The sequence below is a fragment of the Dendropsophus ebraccatus genome, chromosome 4 (assembly GCF_027789765.1).
Source record: "Dendropsophus ebraccatus isolate aDenEbr1 chromosome 4, aDenEbr1.pat, whole genome shotgun sequence".
In the NCBI taxonomy this organism is placed as follows: Eukaryota; Metazoa; Chordata; class Amphibia; order Anura; family Hylidae; genus Dendropsophus; species Dendropsophus ebraccatus.
The window spans coordinates 140,187,423-140,205,528 of NC_091457.1; the positions used below are offsets into that span (position 1 = coordinate 140,187,423).

At 40.7% G+C, this 18,106-nt stretch overlaps 1 protein-coding gene across 1 annotated transcript in view; it reads left to right on the top strand.

Moving 5' to 3' along the window:
- The window catches only part of CACNA1I (calcium voltage-gated channel subunit alpha1 I), a 495,446-nt gene that overhangs the window by 424,706 nt on the left and 52,634 nt on the right, over positions 1-18,106 (top strand). Inside the window, exons 28-31 of the mRNA XM_069968882.1 lie at positions 7,645-7,778; positions 7,996-8,066; positions 16,424-16,502; positions 16,601-16,722. Of these exons, the coding sequence (XP_069824983.1) occupies positions 7,645-7,778; positions 7,996-8,066; positions 16,424-16,502; positions 16,601-16,722 (406 nt within the window). The remainder of the gene's footprint in view (positions 1-7,644; positions 7,779-7,995; positions 8,067-16,423; positions 16,503-16,600; positions 16,723-18,106) is intronic.

The window sequence follows — 18,106 nt, forward strand, 5'->3', positions numbered from 1 at the left end:
GCCCTAGGCTATTGAAATAAAAAAATTTTAAAAAAATTCTAGGGCCATAGAATGCCTTCTAGTAGTCTAATTTTTATTATTTTCAATAATATATATATATATATATATATATATATATATATATATATATAGGCTTTTAGCACTACCAAGGGCCCATATGCTTAGAATAAAATGAAGTTGCAAATAACCTTAACCCCTTCGGGACCGGGCTAATTTTCGTTTTTTACGTGTTTGTTTTTTCATCCTTGTGCTTAAAAGGCCATAGCACTTGCATTTTTACACCTACAGACCCACATGAGCCCTTATTTTTTTCGTCACTAATTGTACTTTGCAATGACAGGCTTAATTTTTGCATAAAGTATACTACAAAAGTTTGGTGAAATTGTGTTTTTACGCCATTTGCCCTGGGGTAAAACTGACTTGTTATGCATGTTCCTCAAGTCGTTACGATTAAAACGATATATAACATGTATAACTTATATTGTATCTGATGGCCTGTAAAAAATTTAAACCATTGTCAACAAATATACGTTCCTTAAAATCGCTCCATTCCCAGGCTTATAGCGCTTTTATCCTTTGGTCTATGGGGCTGTGTGAGGTGTCATTTTTTGCGCCATGATGTTTACTTTCTATCGATACCTTGATTGCGCATATACGACTTTTTGATCGCTTTTTATTACATTTTTTCTGGATTTGATGCGACCAAAAATGCTCAATTTTGCACTTTGGGATTTTTTTGCGCTGACGCCGTTTACCGTGCGAGATCAGAAATGTGATTAATTAATAGTTCGGGCGATTACGCACGTGGCGATACCAAGCCGAATACAAACGAGTGCCGAGCCGGGGACGGCGCCGTTTTGGACGAGTCCCCGGCCGGCATCAGACAGGGAGATTGCTCCTCCGGGACAACGTCCCGGAGGAGCGATCTCCGCCACTAGACACCAGGGAAGTGCTGCATCCGGTAATCGGATGCAGCTGTCATGTTTGACAGCTGCATCTGATTACTGTATTGGCGGGCACGGCGATCGGACCGTGCCCGCTTATACCGGCGGTCCCGGGCTACAAGTGGCACCAGGAACCGCCGCGGTTCAGAGCGGGGTCGCCGCGCGGCCCCGCTCTGAACGCCCGCACCCGCGTGAGGACGTACAGTTACGTCCTCGTGCGGAAAAGGGTTAAGGGTAGCTTCACACGTACCGAATCCGCAGCAGATTTTAACACTCGAGTTTGTAGCGAAATCCGCTGCGAATCCATGTATTGTGAAGGTCTATGGGGTTACATATCCACAGCAGAATTTTCATTCCACTGCGGACATGTAAGCCGACCCCTTTAACCCCCGCAGCCCCTGTCCCAGAGCATACATTACCTGCTCAGTGCCGCGGCTGTGTGTGAGGCTCCTAGCTCCCCTCAGTCCCTATTAGCCAATCAGTGCTGCTGTCCACTGATTGGCTAATGGGGAGCAAGGGGAGCCGGGAGCCTCACGCATGTGGCGGCACTGAGCAGGTAATATATGTTCCGGGCCAGGGGCTGCGGGGGTTAAAGGGGTCGGCTTACATGTCCGCAGTGGAATGAAACTTCTGCTGTGGATATGTAACCCCATAGACCTTCACAATACATTGATCCGCTGCGGATTTCGCTACAAACTCGCAGAGTAAATCTGCTGCGAATTCGGTACGTGTGAAGCTACACTTAAGGGGTTATACAGCAAAAATATTTTTCTTTCAAATCAACTGGTTTTAGAAAGTTATATAGATTTGTCATTCACTTCTATTTAAAATGTCAAGTTTTCCCTTACTTATCAGCTGCTGTATGTCTTGCAGGAAATGTTGCTTTCTTTTCAGTCTGACACAGTGCTCTCTGCTGCCACCTCTGTCCATGTCAGGAACTGTCCAGAACAGGAGAGGTTTTCTATAGGGATTTGCTCCTGCTCTGGACAGTTCCTGACATGGACAGAGGTGGCAGCAGAGAGCAAAAGAATACACCACTTCCTGCAGGGAATACTTAAGGATTTTTTAATAGAAGTAATTTACAAATCTATATAAATTTCTAGTACTAGTTGATTTGGGGGGAAAAAAACAACATTTCTTTGCAGTTCCCCTTTAACAATAGGTTTTACTTGGATAAAAGAGTCACAACAGATCAGGCCTGACATGTACTATATATACAACGGCATAAAATAGCTGAGGAGTCAAAAAAGAACAAAATCCAGGGCAGCAACTGTGTTCTTAAGCTCAGAAAAGGTAAATGGTTTTAGTTACCAAGAAAAGATTGTAAAATCTGAGAGAAGGAAGCTGAGGGAATAGCGCTGCTCCTTCATGTGCCTAACTATCTAGTAATTACCGGGGTATCTCCATGTGGATGGATGAGACCTCCAGGCTCCCTTGTGCAGTTTACAGTGTTTAATCAGCTGGAAGGATTACAACAACACTTTTTCTCTTTCATAACTAGGATTTTGTTATAGTTTATTGTGTGCGCTCATACAAGGCTAGACAAGAAGAATGAAATGGCTTTCATATGAGCACAAGCTGGAAAATATGCCCATTGAAATCGAGATGTGAATCCACGTCCAGGTGCAGAGGAGATAGAACTGGCACATATTCTGTAAATTCCACTAGAAATTAAACAGAAAGTAAAATCAAAGAAACCTGTTGTAATTGTAAGGCAGACGTGTAGCTAACCCTCCAAAAATGAGAGGTTACTATTATCAAATAGCTTTGGGTTCCCTAGTTACTCTCCTTTTTACAGTTTCCTGATACGACCTATCCCTGAGATATATGGATTTGTAGATTGTTTGAAAATCCAGCAATATTGTTATAGTTTAATAGATCGTCCAATTCCGCACGCAACGATATGTAATATGTTTATTTTTTTTGTTTTTTAATATTTTTATTAGTAGAATGGAAAAGGGGTTGATATAAATCTTTATTTGGGCATTTTATTAGGTTTTTTTTTTGTTTTTTTAGGGGACTTATATATGCAGTGCTCTGATTGTATATACTGATGAATGCTATACCATAGCATAGCACTGATCAGTACTGTCGGCGATCTGTACATAGAGCCTGCCTGAGAGCTGAGAGGTAAGTGGCTTATCCCCACCTGCCGGTACAATTAATCGGAACTCCTCGCAGTCATGCTGTGAGGGTACCGATCAGTCAGTGACAGGTCCTTGTCCTGTCACTGTATACCTTAAATGCCACGATCACTGTGCATCGCAGCATTTAAGGGGGTTAATGACAGGCAGTTGCGGGACAGCAGCTGCCTGTCATTCCCGGGCCTGGGGACAGTAATGTGTGCAGGGCTGATCGCATTGAAACAGCCCTGCTGCACACATTAAAACCCTTTTACAGTAAGGAACGTTTATATATGTTCCTGCTGCACGGGGTATGTGCAGCAGGAAAATATATAGCCGTATAGCTGACATGAAGGGGTTAAGAATCATGCGCCTCTTACTGAATCTGGTGGGGCAAACAGGGAAGGGGGCCTAATTTAATAGTGTTCAAGTACGGCGGTCTTCAAAAATGGCCCCCTTAAAGTAGGGTTATCTGTGATCATCACACACAGAATTGCAACTAGAGGTAACACCTCTATTATAAAACTGGAGACAGAAAACACAAAGTCAGAAAAAGTCATTTTCTGATTGAGGTTTCGAATCCATGTTGCTGCCATAAAGCAAAACTCTGGAACGGCTGTTCCCAGAAATGAAAGGCAAAATGGCTGCTCCCATAATGGCACACAGAATAGGTAAAAACTATATTGTACAATAATCAGAAAATAGATAAAAATATAGTTATGAATAGTAAAAATAGCAGATACATCGCCTTTAAGAAGGCAAAACAAACAAAAAAAGTATTCCGTTAAATGAGAAGTGATTTTCTGCACGTTGTAAAGCAGATTATTTCTTGAGATAAGGGATGGTGAAGCCTCCCATATAGCAGGGTGTGTATCATTTATCTCAACACAAACAACGTTAGCACCTTTCTAGGGCGACATAGATCACAGCTGATATCTACAGGGATGTTTTAAAACTATTTAAAATAGATTACTGACTTTTTGACTTTGTTTAAGGTCTTTACTTTACTTTTTACTTACCTTACTACTTTACATTATTGAGGTCCTTTCAGACTCCAGAATGTCTTTTTGACATCTTTTTGGATCGATATATGACACAGCCCTGACCTTCATATACTTTCTATAGAGGTGAACGACTACTTTGTTGGAGGATACAAACCTCTCTTAGAGTGCATCTTATGTTTTGTGCTTTTATCGGCCTCTTCTATGTGGAAGATGATGGCTATGTGACCCCCGAGAGGTTTTCTTTTCAGGTTTTATTTTTCTATGACTATCAAACAGCAATAATCGGTCATGTTATATTTTTCTGTCAGCTCAGTCTTCTGAATGTAAAACTTTTTTCTTATGTTAGATCCTTATGTCCTATAGCTGTATTCATGCATTTGTCAATTTTGTCTTTTTTTAAATAAGAGGTTACTTTCCATTAATTTACTAAAATAATGTATTCTAGTAGCAGTATTGTAGTTTATGTAATATGCAAATAGGTCTACTCTACTGAAGCCTTTGGTCTCCTTAGAATGGAGTGTCGGTGGGCTAGATATAGCTGTGTTTGTAAGTCCCATATAGAGTGAATAAAGCGGCACTGCTACTCTATCAACATGGGGAAAGGGGGCCTCCATTTCTGTCATCGGCAGAGGTCATGGTGGATGGATCCCCACCAATCATCTAGCTATCCATAGGATAAGCGATAACTTGTAGTTTTGAGATAACCCCTTTAACCCCTTCAGGGCCAAGCTAATTTTCATTTTTGCACTTTCGTTTTTTCCTCCTTGTGTTTAAAAGGACGAAGCGCTTGCATTTTTTCACCTGCAGACCCGTACAAGCCCTAATTTTTCCATAAAGTATGCTGCGAAACCGGAAAAAAATTATTTGCACCGTGAAATTAAAAATCACAATTGCATTAGTTTTTTTTAAAACAGTAATTAGAATTCTAATACAACTACACTGATCTATCATACAAATCAGTGTAGTATACATAATACAGCACTGATCCATTAGATCAAGTTATTCTAAATCTTTCAAAAAAAAAAAAACTATATAAACTTTTCCCGCTACTGATCGGACAACAGTCTCATGGTTCCCTTTAACATTCCTGCATGTAAAGGAATACAGAGCCATGAAGAACTGCATTAAATAAAGTATAACACCAGACTGTAGGCAAGTTATACTGACAATGACTATTTCCAAGCTGTTTTCTCTTGGCCATTATAGGAGATATAGTTCATTAGGATTTTTTTTTACTCCTTCCCCTCGGTCCATGTCACATCTTTTAATGTAATTACTTTCAGAATCCAACTGGGTGTTTTTTGTGATCAGGTTATCTTGTCCCTGCATATTTTATTCATATCATCATTAGGCTTTTATTGGCTATATTGACAGTGCCTAGTGATTGCCTATGCTAACTAACTGGAACTCAGGATTCTGAAGGCAGATATTGAAAGAACTGTAATTAAGCTGGAGTCATGTGTGCGCCTGATCAGCGGGGCATACATGGGGTGGTGGAAGAGATTACTTTGCAGACTCTTTTAATGATGCCCCAATCTCAGTGAATGGTGTAATTAGCTGAGGTGTACGCAGCAGAGTGAGGAGCCCCGGGCTTGTTTGATGAGCTCAGCATGTTCTGTGTAAGGCTGGTCGAGGAGCTGTCTTGCCTGCTGATCTTCGCGCACCATCAGGACAATCTGCAGCATGATATGGCACATTTGCCCTCTACCTGGACGGAGAACATTTGGCTAATTAAAGGATTTAATACAGAGTCCAATACAGAGGTGGGAAGATATAACAGACAGAACTGACTTTGCCAAAGTCTTTGTTTCCTCGCACCGCTCACCATTAAGTTTTTTTTTTGTTGAGCGGTTTTCCGTCTTGAGGGAAGATGAAAAGGTTTCTAAGGCTCATAGACTGATGCCAACATAAACTTTAATTGTCATCATATTCCAATCATACGTTCTATGATTTTGCAGCTACATTTATTAAAAAGCACTATAAACCCTACAAGGCAGTTTCCAAATTCTATGAAAAACGATTTCATTACTTAAAACAATCTAACTCAACTAACTCAAAAATCTATAACTCAACAGTGTTGTCTTTATCTTCTTCTTCTTTTTTTTTTATATTACTATTTTTTTTATAATAAGTATACAAAATAAAAAATTCAGCCCACAAACACGGGCTACAAAAGAACCGTTACAACTGAGGAGGGGAGCCAATTTTTTAAACAAATGAGGAACTTCCAGAGTATTAGATTAGTTTTGTTATGAAATTGTTGATTAACTCAACATATTATTTCTTAGATGGATAGTGGAGTTGGGGGATCTCCACCTTTGAGCTACAGTAAGCCTGGCGGCTAGAAGAATGAGATGAAATACTGTTCTATAAATGGGTGGAATTTTTAGAGAGATGTGTATCCAGAATTGCAAATGCTGGGATATTATAAGATTGGGGAATTTTAAAGTAGAAGAGTAGGTTGAAAACATCTCTTCAGAAAGGGGTAAGATTTGGACATGACCACCACTTATGCAACTACGTAGCATTACAAGAACTTTCTCTTCTAACCTCCTTTGTTTGTGTTCTAGGCTTTCTGCACTAACAGTAACCATTGTTGGCCATATTAGATCCCACAAAGCTGATCTTTTTTATGGTTATGATTATTGCTTCTTGTTGTTTATAGTTATACATTGGACTGGATTCCATGTATGATGGATCCCAACAGGAGCAAAGGACTCTATTGACTTACAATTAAAGTTGAGCGAAATTGCCAAAAGTTTGGGCTCACAGGAACACAGGATTGGCATTCGAATCCCACTGCCTGGAGAAGGTGGATGTAGCCTAAAGACTGCCTGGAAAACCTAGTCTGTATCCATGTTTTCCAGGCAGTCCTCAGGTTGCTTTCACCTTCTCTAGGCAGCGGGGTTCAAATGCCAATCGGTTTGTGAACCCAAACTTTCGCTCATATCCTTTTCGCTCCATATCTTTTCAGCTACATGGTAATTCCAAGTCATGTGACCAGGAACCGCTGTGTTGCAGTGCCTGGTTGGGCAACTGCATCCCTCATACAAGTGAATGGGGTCCTGTTGTGACTTGTGTACTGTTGTGACAAAGTGTACTGTTGTGACAAAGAACGGCGACCATGACCCCTGCAGTGGCAAAAAGGCTGGAAAGACCAGGAATCACTGTGAAGCCCCAGCCTAAAGACCCTATTATACAAGGTGATAATTGGCTGTATTTGGCCGATTATCGACCATTATGGCTGATAATCACTTAGTGTAATAAAAAGCAACGATCAATCGATATGCACGATGTTGCCCGATCGTTGTCCTACAACGTCTTCCAGCAACCTGCTGCCGTCAGGCCATGTAATAGGAGCGGTGGCAGAAGACTGCCACTATCTCCAATGGGCACACATCCCCCCCCCCCACTTACTCACTTGCTTTTATCGCGTGTAGTATTGTCAGCAGTGAGCGGAGAACGAGGAGCAAGCGAGGGACTTAGGATAGCAAGAACAGTTCTGCATGATGTTCCATTAGATGATATTTATGATTTAGTTCATGAATTTGTGTTTTCTTTTATCCTATGAAGATGGAACCAGTTGGATCTGGCCATCGTGCTCCTCTCTGTAATGGGAATCACTTTAGAAGAAATTGAAATCAATGCTGCTTTGCCTATCAATCCCACCATTATCCGAATCATGAGAGTACTACGCATTACTAGAGGTAATAAAAACTCATTTGAAAGTGATGGATTAATACTAAATAATTTCTTTCTTTTTATCATTATCAGTATTTTCACTCTAGCTTTATAGCCTTAAAATGGATATAATAGAAGACAAAATACTATCCGCTAATGATACCATCAGACGATCAGATGTGATGCTGTTCCTTTGTAAACCCTCGTTGTGACATTGTGTTCTCAATTGATTCTAATTTACAGTGTTAAAGCTACTGAAAATGGCAACAGGGATGAGAGCGCTGCTAGACACTGTCGTCCAGGCTCTGCCGCAGGTAATGAAAGGTCTAACCTCCCTGTCCTGGTTGTTGTATCATTAATATGGTTTTTTATGTCATTGAAAGTGGAGACTGTACAGTGATGAATTATGCACCGGGAGGTTCTTTCTTTATAATTTACTTTCCCTGTTTGAATTATTTATTCTTTTTATAGTTCTTTTGGTAATGAATTTGTGATAGGAAATAATGTTGGAATAAATATTTATAATAGATACAGGTAAAAACGTATATAAAAAAAGAAGTAAACAAACAATGCTTTAAAGGGGTAGTGCGGCGCTAAACATTTATTCACAAAATAACACACATTACAAAGTTATACAACTTTGTAATGTGTGTTATGTATGTGAATGGCCCCCTTCCCCGTGTTCCCCCCCACCCACGCTAGACCCAGAAGTGTTGGTGCATTATACTTACCGCATTCGTTGTATAACTTTGTAATGTGTGCTATTTTGTGAATAAATGTTTAGCGCCGCAATACCCCTTTAAGTGCATAAATCATCATATAGAATCCAAGAGTTTGTATCACTCCAATGTCTCCATACAATGGGGAGCCATATACTTTAGGTTTTGTGCCAGTGTGCATTAGGGCGCTGTTACACAGGACAATTATAGTGCAAATTATCGTTATATCGTTTAAATTTAAACGTCAATCATTTTGTGTAAATGCAGGCAAATATCAAAAGACCAACAAGAAATTGTTCATCGTTCGTTTGGTGCTGACACCAAAACCATTGTTAATCATTCGCTGTAATTCTGCATTCGTTCACTAATTGTTCAGTGTGAGGCTATGTTTACACAATGTAAAATGGCAACAACTGGCGTACTTTGTACGAGTGGACTAGCCTCATGTTGCTCTATGGGATGCCGGCCGGAGCGTATACACATCGTATACGCTTCGGCCAGGATTCGAAGCGGCGCCGCAAAGAACTGCGGCCACAATTCAGTGAAAATTACATACAGTGTGATATACATTTTTTGCACGCTGTGCTGCTGTGACTACAATGCAAAAAAACAGATAAATACAACTCTATATCAGCAATCCGCAGGTGCCAAAGTAGATGCAATCTGCATATTACATTACGGGTATAGTCACTACATTTTCAATCTGACACACACACACAAACACATATATATATATATATATATATATATATATATATATATATATATATATAGCACTGTATGTCACTGTAGAGCTCAACATGTCTGGTTTTCCTATACATTTTTTACTTAAATTTTTAATGTATATTGATGGAAGTGGATCATGGCTTGAAGTTTTTATTAAAAGAGTTATCCAGGCTTAGATAGAAAAGCCTGGCTGCTTTTTTCTTCTATAAACAAAATATGGGTTTTGCAGCTCAGGTCCACTTAAAGGGGTTATCCAGTGCTACAAAAACATGGCCACTTTCTTTCAGAGACAGCACCGCTCTTGTCTCCAGTTCAGGTGCAGTTTGCAATTAAGCTCCATTCACTTCAATAAAACTAAGCAGCTAAACCTACACCCAAGCTAGACACAAGAGTGGGGCTGTCTGTGAAAGAAAGTGGCCATGTTTTTGTAGCGCTGGATAACCCCTTTAAGTAAATGGAGCTTAAGGTGGAGGAAGTGTAGTTTGTAGCCATTTATATTTCTTTATAGGGTCTGTGGTTGCCTAAAGGGGTATTCCGCTGAAATATAAGTTGCTTAAAAGGGGGAGACTACAGCTGATGTAAACAAGTCCCTGGCAGGCTTTATCTGCAACTTTGTAATTCTAGGAAGGTTAATCTGAGGTCAAGTTGCTGATAAATCCATTATAATTAATCCTCCCAGCATTACAAAGTTGCTACAAAGTTGCAGATAGGGACTTTTCTTTATATCAGCCATCTGGGAAGGGAGGGAAAATCTCACACACAATTTTTTGTGTCTTCAGCAAAAAGCAGCAGCTCAAAACTGGGGGAAGGAGACTTGTTAGTTTCATTATGGGCAGCGACATATGAACAGTTTTGTTTGAGTGGAATAATTTAATTTAGAGGCTATGGCAGTTTGTATTGGTTCAAGTGACCTAAGGTAATCTGTTTATAAAGGAACAATAATTCTCCCATGTAATAAGGCCTTAAAGCAGTCGGAACAGCAAGAATATCTATCTGACTTTCTATCTGCTGCTCACTTCTCCACCCTTCTCATAGACTTCTTTGAGCTTCAGCTGTAACCTGATCTCTCTGCCCTGTGTGTGGAGTGAATTATAAGGGCAGGAGACGTGGCAGTAAGAGGGGAGTCTGATACATATTTTCTGTAAGGCTGGGTTGACACTAGATTTTTACAGTAATTTTTTTCTTTCATCCATTTTTGCAACAACAACAAAAAAAAAATGGATGGAAAAGTGGATAGAAAAATTGATGCAATTGTGTACAATCTGTTTTTCCGTTGACTACCATTATAAAAAAAAAAAAAAGATGTGTTTTTGTTTTTTTAGCGTATACAAAAAATATTTTTTTTACTTATTTAAATCTATTTTTGGAAAAATTGAAAAAATTGATCATAACACATTGCACTCAATTGCATCTGTTTTCCATCCATTTTCCATCCATTTTTTGCAAAAACAGATGAAAAAAACAGACTGCAAAAACGTTGTGTGGCCCTAGCCTAATATGATATATATGATAGAGTTTCTTACCTTTGCTTGTACTGTTTTATGTATTAACAAACAAAAAAAGAAAAAAAATTTACTGAACCAGAAAACCTTTTACCGCTGTTACATATAGGTCCTATAGCTGCACAATGACTGGAAAATAAAATCATAAGTAACACATGCATTGACATTTTAGTCCATAAAAGCATCTATCAGGCTGCAGAAAAATCTTTAATACAGAGTTAATAAATCTAACGTATATCCCTGGAGGAGGTTAAATTGCCTCCCAATGTGTAAGCAGATGATATGGGGATTCTACAGAGCGTGTCACTATGAATTTTTCACTATAGATTAGGTATTTTGACTTTCCCCGCCAGCAATTGTGTTTACTTGTGTTGTTATGTAAAACACGGTGATATGATTGAAAACATGGAATCAACCAGATGAAATAATAAATGAGTGCAGCCTGCCGTTCCTTTGTTGTGCTGCAGTGGATGGATACGGCTGCTGAGCAGCCATTTTATTGTTTTACAGGTATGTAAATATATGTGTGTTTCAGAAAATTTGGATCTCCTGTGTCTCCTAATAGAAGAAGATAAAAGGCTATGTTCACACACCATAAAATAAAAGAGGTAAAAATTAGGTAATTTTTCAATATAAGGCTATGTTCACACATCGTAAGAGACCGGCTGTTCCGTGACCCAGCCGGGTCACAGAACGTCCGGTCTCTGAAAAGATCATCCCGGCTGGTACTGCAGTGCGGTACTGCAGTAGGATGATCTTTGCAGCCACAGAGTTCTGATGAGGGTGCATTCGTGTGCGCCCGCATCAGAACTCCCCACAGCACACTATGGAGCATGTGGCCGGAGCCGTTCTCTCTATAGTGTGCACTAACAGGGCTTTTTTTAGTGAATAGCAGCCGCAGAAAACTGACATGTCAGTTTTCTACAGCGCCGCGATAGATCCCTGCTGGAGTGTATACTTTGGGGGACATTTATGAAGTCCGGCGTTTTTTACGCCGGGCTTACAAATGTCCCCGCAGTTTAGGAGCTCAGGGGATTTATGTAGAAGCGCATTGCCTGTCCATGCGAAAATTTTTAAACCTACGCCAGCTCTGAGGTGGCATAGGTTTCAGTATCATTTTTCCACAGGAAAAATGATAAATGCGGCGCACGCAGAAGCTGCGCCCCCTCTGCCTGCTGCCGTATCCCCGCAACGCCCCCTCTCGCCACACTGGCGAAGGTGGCGCAGACGGGGTAGATGCAGAAAAAATGTTAGCGAAAATACCATTTGCAAATATTTTTACGCCGATCTGCCCCATCTGCGCCTAAAAAAAGGCATTTACACCTTTTCATACATGTCCCCCTATATGTATACGCTCCGGCCGGGATTCCATAGAAGACTAGTAAACGTATCTTTACGTAAAAAGTTTGAAACAACGGACGTACTTTTACGAAAAGATACTTTGTGTAAACATAGCCTAATAGTGTGCTCCATTGCTAGCAGGCTTAAATCATGGGCAAAATCTACACCTGCTCCAGAGCTGGTGCAGATTTCTGACTGCGATGCAATAAGCTCAGATTCACCACATTTACTGAGAGGTGTGGGGTATGGGGGCGAGGCTTTATTTAAAACAGGTACACTAGTCTTCATAAATCCCCCCCCCCCAAAAAAAAAAATCAATATCAGAGTAACTTTGCTGCTATTTGACATGATGCATGGTCGTAGTTTCACCCACAAACGGCTAAGAATCCCTTCCCATTCCCACCTTCCCCCTAAATCTCGGAAGGCTTAATTCCAAGATATTAAATTTCATTAAGTGAACGCCAGCTTTAGCCAGCTTTTGCTTGCTTGACAACCCCTTTAATATGTGAGCTAGTAGAAGTGGCACCACAAAACAGAATTAACCATTGCATATCCATAATACAAAAAAGGGGTCCATGGAGCATCAGTTGCGAGTATTGCAACATGACAAGGGACTTAAAAAGCCAGGCGTCCATCCACAGAGAGCTGTTTCGGGGTATTTCCCCTCTTCAGCGTGGAGTGGGATTTCCCTATCTGTGTCCCAATACTCACAAACGAGTGGAACTTAAGAGGCTACGTATTCGGTTGGTTTGGTGATCTCCCCACTGGAAGGCACCCCTTGACTATAGGTTTTCCTTCCCTGGAGGGATATCTGGGTATTGCTGTGTTTCGAGACTTGCAACTCCACGGACCCCTTTCTTGCATATTTATGAGGGGTAATGTATCAAGTGAGTACTTAGGTGAGAATTGTTTTCACTGATCTCCCTGAGCTCATTGATTGCTGTGTTTTGTTGTTCATATCCATAATACCCTAGTGTGTGCAGTAGATGCAGGTTTTAACAGGGTCACTAGAATTGGACACTATGAGAGGGATTCCTCAGCCATATGACAACTTTATACTTTTGGTAGGTGGGATATGGGTACGTGGACATCACAGAAACAATGTCACAACACTGAAGCAACAAAGAAGCGACTATACACAAAACAGGGATAATAAACACAAAGATATCACAGATAATAAGATCACACGTGGTGTTTAATGTGACAAAGTGGCTACAGAGTCCCTTGAAGACATATAGCTCAGTAGTGACTATAGCCTTACAGTATATTATATATTCCCAAAATTTTTGCCCCCATATAAGTAGTTAACAAAACTCCCTTTGCTATTTAGTATCTGTAGTATTGTTGGATTTTATAATACACAACACTGTGCAGTGATCTCCAGCCAGATCAGGATCAAGCATGGGGCTTGTCCTCCTTGTATACCTCTAGGCGCATCTCTACTTCTTACAACCTTTTTATCACGTAGTGGACGGTACTGACCTGAATTCTTTCTTCAGTCCTTTTTGTTTCTTGCTTCATCTTTGTCTTCTTCGGCTCATGTCATCATAGCGGAGCTGCCAACCATTAGATCAATACTCCTCTTCATCTACTATCGATCGCTTCCAATCAACCATCCTCTTTACCCCTAAGGGAACAGGGCTCCCCACACCAGCATAATTGACAATGAAAACTCCAGATGCTTTTCATTTTAAAGAGTTGGGGATGACAGAAAGTGTAATGAGATTTATGTCAGTCTCCTGATGGATGAGTTGGCCCCGAGTGAGCCTTAGTCCTGTGAATCTTAGGCAGGTGATCATTACGGAGAGAACATGAAAAAGACAACAAAGATATCGATTTCAAATCAGATCACTGCTCCTACACCGGGGCAGCTGATTTTTACTTCATATTCTTGCTCATGCATTAGATAAATCCCCCGAGGCCCTCAGTAAACACGCGGGGAGATTTGACCAATTTATAGACCTATTTCCGCTCTTTCTCCTTCTGTCCTATTTACCATTTGCTGTCGTAAAGTCACTAATAGCTGCCGAAGCTGCATGGCCCTGGTCTGTATTCCCAGCAGCATTAGGGTCTATGGCAGATGATGATTTGCCTGTCTGATTGCATTTTCAAGATGCTCTACAATATTGAAACATGTGATGTGTCTGATTCCATTGTGAGATGGCATAAACCATGACAGATTTATCCTTTCTCAGCCATGTTAAAGTTCCTGCCAACAGTTCAAACAAATAATCTGGATTCGGTATTAGAATGCTATCACTGGCATTACTGTAATAATAGAAACATAGCAGATTGTCGGCAGTAAAAGACCACTGGGTCCATCTAGTTTGCACCTATATTATTTCCCTTCTTATTATCTTAGGATAGATATATGTTCATCCCATGTTTATCTACCACATTTTTATCTACCACATCTGCTGGAAGTAGTTCCAAGTATCTACTACTCTTTCAGTAAAGTAATATTTTGGGTTAACATTGTTGTGTTTCCAGACCAAAATTTGGTTAGGCCCATTTGGGTCATTAAAGGGGTTATCCAGTGTTGGAAAAACATGGCCACTTTCTTCCAGAGACGAAATGATTCTTGTCACCAGTTCAGGTGGTTTGCAATTAAAGGGATACTCCAGCGAAAAGCTTTTTCTCAGTAATTGAAACACGTTACAAAGCTATATAACTGTAATATGCTTCAATCACCTATCTGCCCCCTTCCCTATCTTCCCCCCCTTAACCCCCCCCCCACCAGGAAGTGAAGTAAACTAATTCTTACCTAATGACTGTTGACCCCATTTTGTGACAATGACATCATCAAGAGGGAGGCGGGTCTTAGCCCTGTTAAGCCAGCCTCCCTTTGTCAGATGACTCAGGTTGCCCAGCACTGATTGGCTGAGCAAGATGTAAGCCATCTGAGAGTTCTACAGAGTCAGTTAAACATCACAGGAGACAAAGTGCATCATGGGAAAGCCCAAACCAGGAAGTAAAGAAAAAATGAAGCCACCAACTGGAGCTTCAGGGACCTGCAAACAGCGGGAATTTTAAACAGAAACAGAATCTGGAGGGATGGTAAATGTAAAAACTATGTTTGATTGGTTTTTTTTTTATCAGCACCGGAGTATCCCTTTAAGCTCTATTCACTTCAATGGAAGTGAGTTGCAAAATCTGCACCCAATCTGGAGAAAAGATCCATACTGTTTCTGGCATAAAAGTGTCCATGTTTTATTTATGTAACCACTTCCATTGAGTAGCAACAGTAAGGGGAGACACAGGCCCCTCTTCTGCTACCAATGTTCATGTCAGAAACTGCAGGGCTGTCTAAGCTGCACAGCACTATACAGAGCAGCTTCCCACTTACTGGAATAGGACTTATTCTAAATATGATATACGGTACCCGGTAGTAGGCTGCCCGGCACTGTGCTAGAGGTGATGGCACTCATTGACTTGAATACTTTTAACAAAAGTTTTTCCAACTTCAGTGAGTTTATTGGGGTCTCCTGATTCCCAATGGATGATGCCAGGGTAGAGAATGGTTAGCCATGTTGGATTTCAAATAAGCCAACATCAGAGGTGTTTGCTAGCTGCTTATCCCTTCTTTTTCTTTAGACAACATGGGAACTTTCGACTGTGCCGAACATTCATGTATATGGGGAGACCGGGTGACATAGCTGGTGAGAGGGAATGATTGGCCAACAGTTATTGAGAGTGCATGGCTTCTTTTACTCATGAATAGTGTGAGGGTTCCTCTTGCCAGGTGGTGCTGGTAGTGCTGTTATGGCTGCTGTAGGACAACTGAGTGGATATGGTGCAGTCATGTGCAGAGTACTAGCCACAGGAAACAGGAACTAGAAACCACCATCACACCTAAAAAAATTGTTGGATTACAAGTATTTTGGTTCTTCTTGGCAATCAGTAAAGTTTGAACCTGGTTTCTCGTTTCCTCATTTTTGGGGGGGATCGGCATTTAGACGAAGTGATAAATCGTTCGAAAAAATTGTTCTTTTTTACGATCGTTTTAAGATCGCTTAAGGATATCTCACACACTAGGATGAATCTGCGAAAGACTGTTTAGACAAAGCGATCTATGAATTATCAGTGAGCGACCAGCGATGATTTGAGAACTTTGAAAGATCACATTGAACGATTTCTCGCTGGTCGCTATATCGTTCGCTGTGTTCACACGAGCCGATTATCGCTCAAACGCAATCGTTATTGTGAAAATTTGAATGATAATCACTCAGTATAAAAGGACCATTAGCCTCTCAGATATAAATAGATATGCTGACAAATTTATTACATAAAACTACTGGACTTGCATTTATTACCATAGCAGTCGCACTGTGATGTCACGTCTTCTCCCCATTGAGTCTTGTACCCTTGTTTTGTTTCTTTCAGGTGGGAAATCTGGGTCTGCTCTTCATGCTTCTCTTCTTTATCTATGCTGCTCTGGGGGTCGAGCTGTTTGGAAAACTTGGTGAGTAACTTATAGAAAACAAAACGTTTGTTTCCGGGCATAAGCCAGGATTGATATAACTCAAGAGTAATCTGTGCCCCTGGCTGTTCCTAATACAGTATGCAATGATGATCACCCGTGTGAAGGAATGAGTCGACATGCTACTTTTGAAAACTTTGGAATGGCTTTCCTGACTCTTTTTCAAGTATCTACAGGAGATAACTGGAATGGAATAATGAAGGTAAGACATCCCTTTCTGTTTTCAGCTTTATATTTTATTTGTTCTGTCCTTGTAGACTTTGGATGGGAGATTCTCGGGGGTAGAAACTAAATTGGATGTTGAATATAAAGGGATAATATTAGAGGTATGGTCGTATTATGGATGTGCATGGTGTGGATCTATAATATGGTGCCCCACTCTCCAATGCTAAATGATTTTTTTAGGTTGTTTTATGACTATACCCAAGTTGACCTTTGATTAGGTCTTAAAGGGGTTATTCCACGATTAAAGGTTAACAGGATAACTAGCTGACTGTGGGCATCAGACCACCAGATCCTCACCATTTCAAGTGCAGATGTCCCTTGTCTAAGTGAATGAATAAGTAGCACTCATGCTTGGTGTTCTCTCCAGTTACTTTTTATGGAACTTTCAAACATAGCTGGGTGCTGTACTTGGCTATGTTTGGAAGTGAATGAAGCATAGGCTGGGTATGTGCTCTGCCATTTTCTTCAATTGGGAGATAAGGGGCCTCCGCTCTCCTGACTTGTTGGACCCTATTTAGTTATTTATCATCTACCCTGTGGATGGCTGATAACTTACAATATTGGGATAACCCTTTGTAATCAGCTTAGAATATAGTTTAGGACAAGAGAAGGGACTGAAGACCAAGCCATCAGCCGGCCAATCTGACGGATTTCACACTCAATGGGACGAAGTGGGCAGCAATGTACAGTATGTGAAATCATGCTGGCGACAAAAGAAGTAATGGAGCAAAAGGTCCTTTCTAATAAGAACAATGCAGTAATTTAAAAAAATTATTACAATATTGTCCATAGATTTTAATAATATGAAGTCCTTTATTTGTATAGTGCCAACTAAAGTTGAGCACAACTCAAGGCTGATTATTTGGCATTTAAATACCGGTGGCTGATGAAGTTGAATGCAGCCCTAAGGAGTCCTGGAAAACATGGATACAGCCATAGGCTCCCTAGTGTAGTGTCTCACTATGTGTTTTCTTTTCTCTTCTTACTCCTTGGTGAAACTGTATAACTCTAGTGTCATAGGTTCGGACAGGAGGCCGCTATTCCTTACTCCAACCACTAGATGTCCCTCTCACACAGCACAGCGGCAGATGACAGTAGGTTTTAGCAACACATACACTTCCTTCTTGATAGTAACTAATTCCCAGGCTGCAAGCCAGGCAGGACATGTATTTAGTTGTTCCTGACACTAGCTTCCCAACCTTTATGGGTTGCTAGACCAGACCCCTAGGGAAACCGGAGACAAGGGAGTCTTCACCCTTGCCTATGCCGAGGACAAACCAGACAACACAGGACAGTCAACCACCTTAGAAAAGGGACAGACAAACTCAAGACTGGACCTGCAGTAGATCACAGTGCAAGTT